This window comes from Herpailurus yagouaroundi, unplaced genomic scaffold (assembly GCF_014898765.1).
Source record: "Herpailurus yagouaroundi ecotype Mexico unplaced genomic scaffold, PumYag 194, whole genome shotgun sequence".
Lineage (NCBI taxonomy): Eukaryota > Metazoa > Chordata > Mammalia > Carnivora > Felidae > Herpailurus > Herpailurus yagouaroundi.
In genome coordinates, this window is record NW_024412425.1 from 6,086,965 (window position 1) to 6,092,673 (window position 5,709).

At 58.2% G+C, this 5,709-nt stretch overlaps 1 protein-coding gene across 1 annotated transcript in view; it reads left to right on the forward strand.

The window, feature by feature from the left end:
- Positions 1–1,748, forward strand: part of CEBPA (CCAAT enhancer binding protein alpha) — a 3,068-nt gene extending 1,320 nt beyond the window's left edge. Inside the window, exon 2 of the mRNA XM_040446216.1 lies at positions 3–1,748. Within this exon, the coding sequence (XP_040302150.1) occupies positions 3–329 (327 nt within the window). The 3' untranslated portion in view covers positions 330–1,748. The remainder of the gene's footprint in view (positions 1–2) is intronic.
- The last annotated feature ends 3,961 nt before the right edge of the window (positions 1,749–5,709 follow it).

Genomic DNA, 5,709 nt, shown 5'->3' on the forward strand with positions numbered 1-5,709 from the left:
AGGGGCTGGCGGCCGCGCACCCCGACCTCCGCGCGGGCGGCGGCGGCGGCGGCGGCGGCGGCGCGGGCAAAGTCAAGAAGTCGGTGGACAAGAACAGCAACGAGTACCGGGTGCGGCGCGAGCGCAACAACATCGCGGTGCGCAAGAGCCGGGACAAGGCCAAGCAGCGCAACGTGGAGACACAGCAGAAGGTGCTGGAGCTGACCAGTGACAATGACCGCCTGCGCAAGCGGGTGGAACAACTGAGCCGCGAACTGGACACGCTGCGGGGCATCTTCCGCCAGCTGCCCGAGAGCTCCCTGGTCAAGGCCATGGGCAACTGCGCGTGAGACGCGGGGCGGCGGGACCGCCCTGGGCCGGCCGCTGGCTGGGACCCAGGGAGTGGTTTCGGGTCTCCGGATCTCAAGACTGCCCCAGCGGCGCAGGCCGGGACTAGGAGATTACGGTGCCGCCAGAAAGCCTGGCCTGCCGCGCGCGCCCCTTGCCTTCCTCTGCGCCAGATTCGGTGCGTCTAAGATGAGGGGTCAGGCAGTGGTTTCTCCCTGCCGGAGAGGAGAAGTGCCATGGGGCTCAGCCGGAAGCCCGGCAGCTCCAGTATTAAGGAATAACCTTGTGCCTTGGAAACGCAAACTCACCGCTCCGATTCCTACCGAGTAGGTGGAGCAAATACGTGCCTTGTCATTTTATTTGGAGGGTTCCTGCCTCATTCCTGAGGCTGCAGGCCTCCATGAGAGAAGGCAATGTGCGGCCTATGGCAGGAGAAAGGTTCAGGGAGCAGGGATCCCAACAAGCCAGCCCTAGCCGCTCCTCAATGCCTGTCCTCGGAGGGGAGGAGATACAGGGACTTGGAACGTTGTTCCCTTAGTCCTACATGAAGGTGGAGGGTCCCTAGTTCCTTGCCTCTAATCTCCCAGCCTGTGACAGGCTGGGCTTCCCTGGGCAGAACCCACTGAGATGGGGGGTCACCAGGTGACCAGTGGGAGCCCCCTGCCCCCAGTCAGATCAGAAAGCTAGGTCATGGGTGAGCTGTAAGGACATGTGTTCATGGGAGTGGTGGCCTGGTGGAAGAGGGAAACCCAGAGATCTGGTCGGGGGTGGGGGTGGGGTGAAGGGACACTGGGACCATCAGCCTTGTACTGTATGTTGCCAGCATTGCATACAAACATGAAGCACAATCTGTCCATCCCAGAGGGACCGAAGTTATGAGAAGCTTTCCAAATATTTTGCTTTATCAGCCGATATCAACACTTGTATCTGGCCTCTCTGTGTCCCAGCGGTGCCTTGAGCAATGTGAATGTGCACGTCTATGCTAAACCACCATTTTATTTGGTTTTTGTTTTGTTTTGGTTTTGCTCAGATACTTGCCAAAATGAGACTCTTTGTCAGCAGCTGCAGGGAGGGTCTGCAGCTCTCTTTCCTTTTGGTTTTTGGGATTGCTTTTGCTCCCAAGGGAACCAAAGAGGTGAGGTGGGCTTCCTCTTTCCCGGCGGGGGGGGGGGGGGGGGGGGTGTTGAAGGGGGTGTGAGGCTATGGGCCTCACTCCCCTCTGGCCTGGGCTGCCCACAGGCTTGCCCCCACCAGAGGCCCTGGCTCCTGGTCTGGAGGGAGGCGGCCTCCAGCCAGCACGCACAGATCGGCGGGGCTGGGAGCAGGGAAGGACAGCTTGGTTCTCTTCTTTGGGGAGAACGCAGAGTTTCATGCTAGATGTTTTATGTATTATATCTATAATATAAACATATCAAAGTAAATGTTGGTGTCTTTTTAAAACCAGAAAAGCTACTTCCAAGGTTTTCTGTGGGCCAGGTCACATTTGTAAATAATCACGGCATATTCTCTGGCTGAGATCCTGCCTTTCATTAGCTCTCCCATCCTGAGCCCTTCTTTACATTAAGGGGGTGACTTCTCCCAACCGAGGCAAATAAAGGGCAGAAGGAGGATAGACTCCAAGCCGAGAAAGCCCAAAGCCTGAAGAGAGAGTCCCCTGGGGGCTGGCGGGGAGAGGTTGAGGGGGAGGTCATAGGGCCTTGGTGTGGCCTCTGATCAGCCCCTGGGAGGAGCAGAGGGGCTCAGAGAAGGGTCCTTCTGCCTGAAGTTGCCACGGGCTCTGTGGGACTTGAATAGGCCTGGCCCAGTAGCTCCAGGCTCCAGGGGTCCTTTGGCCACATTTGCTTCTCGATCACCTACTGCCCTAGCTCTATAGCAGCCTTGTTCATGCCTGGCCTGCCCTAGCCCACCAGCAGGACCCTGGGAAGGCAGGGAGAGGCCTCGAGGGGTAGGCCCCTCTACCCCTCCCCACTTGCTCTGGGTCACGCGGCTGCAGTCTACCCCGGCAAGGGCCCTGAAGGGCAGCCTGAAAGCCGAGCACCCCTCCATCCCTTCTTCCATACCTGCCCTGCCCCAACCCACCCCAGGGAGGGGGCCCACGCCATCCCTGCAGTGGCTGTGTGGTCCCTCACCCACACCACCTGGCAAAGAGCCAGCCCCAGTGTCCACCCTCCCCCCACCGTGCCCATCCTGGACCCAGTTCCCTACTCAGACTGCTGCCCTGTGAGGACAGGCACCCTGGCACCCCCTTAGCAGCAGTAACAGCCAACAGAAGGAGGGCCCACCCTCACACCTGGTAGAACAGGGCCTGGCAGGAAGTAGCACAGAAGGCAGCCACAGCTTTCAGAGTTTACTCTCGCTGAGGGTAAAAGGCAAACCCTCTTTACCTTCTGTTTTCACCCCAAGAGGGTTCACTTGAGCAGCTCACCATATATGCCGATGCGGGCTGGGACAGTTTCAAGAAATTACACACTCTCTTTAAATTCTGAAAGCTCCAGCTTTACCTGCCTGCGTGGTTAACAGGGGTGATTTGCCCCCTTCCGGCCCCAGCCCCCGCCCTCTCTGTCCTGTGTCTTGCCGCCTCCTCGCCCATGGCCGCCCTTGGCAGAGAAAAGGCCACGAGCCCAGTGTGGAGGCGGCTGCCTGCCCCACCGCCCTGGGAACCAAGGAGGCAGAGCCCGGGCGCCCGCCTAGAGGCCTAGGGCAGGCCACAGCTTGCTAGGCCCCAGCAAACCCTCTCCGAGTTCAGTGCTAATTCCAGTTTTTCTTGTTTGAGGGGGCCAAACCTCAGCCTCCCCCTTTGCCCCCAGAACAGATCCCAGGATGAGCAGGGGAGGGACACCCCTCCTGCCCTCTCTCCTCCCTCTCCCCTTTCCCTGCCTCATATCCCGGGGTTTCCTCTTTCAAAGCTGCCAGTCTACTAAAGGGCACCCCTCCCACTGTAGATCCTGAGGTCCAGGGCAGACTTTGCTGGGACAGGACGGATCCAACCAAAGCTAACCCGAGGAAAGGAATGGGGCCAGTGGGGCCCCCAGTGGGGCCCCCCGGGAGACAGAGCAGCCAGCCAAGGGGAGGGGGTGGTGTGGGGTAAACTTGCCCAGCATGCACTCTGGGCCTGGCCAGAGAGGCGCCTGGGGAAGAGCTGCTCTTTGCCACCCACTGCTTCCTGCAGGGCCCCCATGGTTCCCCTCCTGACTGCAGCCTTCCTGAAGAGCCACTCCAAGAGCCTGGCACTGAACACACCCCAAGTATTACTGGATGCCCGCTGTGTGCCAGAGCCTGGGCCGAGGATGGGTCACCCAGCTGGGAACAGGAGGACTTGGCTCCTGCTCTCCAGAGCTCACAGTTTGTGGCGCCAAGATGGGTTTTCAGGGTGACAAGTGCAATAAAGAGAAGCTCACAGTGTGAACAGAGGCCACCAGGGAAGGCTTCCTGGAGGCAGCAGTTTGATCTAAGACCTGGTCATGGACCCGATCTAACACACCTAGATGCCCCTGCCTTGTACTTTTTCACGAGAGGTAGCAGGGGCTTCACCCCTCGGTGGGCCGTCTGAGCCTGGTGGCCCCTTGAGAGCACTGTTCAGGGGAACCAGCCTCCAGGGAGGAAGCAAAGGTAGAAGGGAGAGAGGGAGGCACACCTTCTTTGCTGCCAGGTGCCTCCCAATGGTTTAGCTCTGGCTGTCGTGGATGTCACCCTTATCTCCTGGATCTCCTGGGAATTTGTGAACGTGGGGTTTGGCCCTGACACCTGTGATGAGCCACTGGGACTGGTGAGGAGTGTCTGCCCCTCCCAGGTCTTCCGCCCCCTCCTTCCCAGGCACAAACCTGCCAGGCCTCCTTCTAGACGCTGCTGATTTCATGGGAGGAGAGGGGGGCGGGGGGGAGAGAAAGAGGGAGGCCGGTCAAGGGAGAGGAGAAACCCCGACGTTGCTCCTCAGCAGACTTTCTGCACACACGGGGTAGGGTCCCTTGCCTGGACGGCGGCGCTGGTGGTGGAGGTGGCGCTATTGCGTCCGTCCGTTTAGTTCCTATGCTGGTGGGTGGGGGAAGGGCTTTCTCTTCTTTTCCTTAAATAGAACTAAACCGCTAGCACCTTTGAAAGATCTTTCTGGTCTCTGTGAGAGATTATGCTATCTCCCTTCTCTTGACGCGCCCCCCCCTTCTCCCCTCCCCCAACCCCTCTCTGTGGATGGAGCATTTGACGTAAGCAGAGACATAGGAAAGATACCAATTCACTATCAAAGCATCCTAGCCCCATCCCAGAGCAATTAAAAAGCCAGATGGAATCTCTGGGAAAACGGCATTAATAACGCGAACAATCTGTGCAGGCCGGCAGGGACCCAGGAGCTGCAGGCGGGGGTAGGAAGGAGGCCGGGGTTCAAGAGCGTGAACTCGCAGCAATGCTTCAGCCACGTCGTGGCCAGCCCGGGATGGGGCCATCACAAGGGCATGCCTAGATCTGGCCACAGCTGGGCTATCCCCTCCAGCCCCCTGCAAGGCCCACTGTGCATCCTCAATCCTGGTCGCTGCAGACAGAGCCAGACAAATGTGGAACCCATTACTCAGGCAGCCACAGCCTCAGCCAGCCCCATTCTGGCACCCAAGAGCTTTGCTTCCCTTCACTTTTGTTTTTATTTATTATTTTTCTAGCCTTCTGGCCCCACCCACTAGGAGCAGGACTCCCTGCGTGACAGCTTCCAAAGATGCCCTTTCTCTTTATTCACCGCGCCCAAGCCCACTGCCCGTGCGTGACAACAGCAGAAGGTTGTGTCGGGAACCCCGTGGGGCCTAAGCCCCGGGAGCTCCCCTTTGATTTCAGAGAGGGTGGGCACTTGGGGCAAGAAGAGTAGCTAAGCTCTCAGAAGCAGGCATGACTGATAGGGGAGCAGGGCACAGGGGTTCACACTGCCCGGCTGCCATGAGAAGCCCAGAGGGGCTGGGCAAAGACCACAGGAAAAGAATCTTCTGCTGTTCTGAAGACTTTTCTAGGCAGAACCAAGAAGTAGGACCTTTCCTTATCCCCATTTTCCAGACCATAGTTGGAGGCCCACCTGAGGTGGGCTTAAAGAGGTAGTTTTCTTACACCCATCAAGTTGGGATGGAAATTGGTTTGTTAAAAAAAAAAAAGGGGGGGGGCGCCTGGGTGGCGCAGTCGGTTAAGCGTCCGACTTCAGCCCAGGTCACGATCTCGCGGTCCGGGAGTTCGAGCCCCGCGTCGGGCTCTGGGCTGATGGCTCGGAGCCTGGAGCCTGCTTCCGATTCTGTGTCTCCCCCTCTCTCTGCCCCTCCCCTGTTCATGCTCTGTCTCTCTCTGTCTCAAAAATAAATAAAACGTTAAAAAAAAAATTTTACCAAAAAAAAAAAAAAAAAAGTCCTTTGTGGTTTT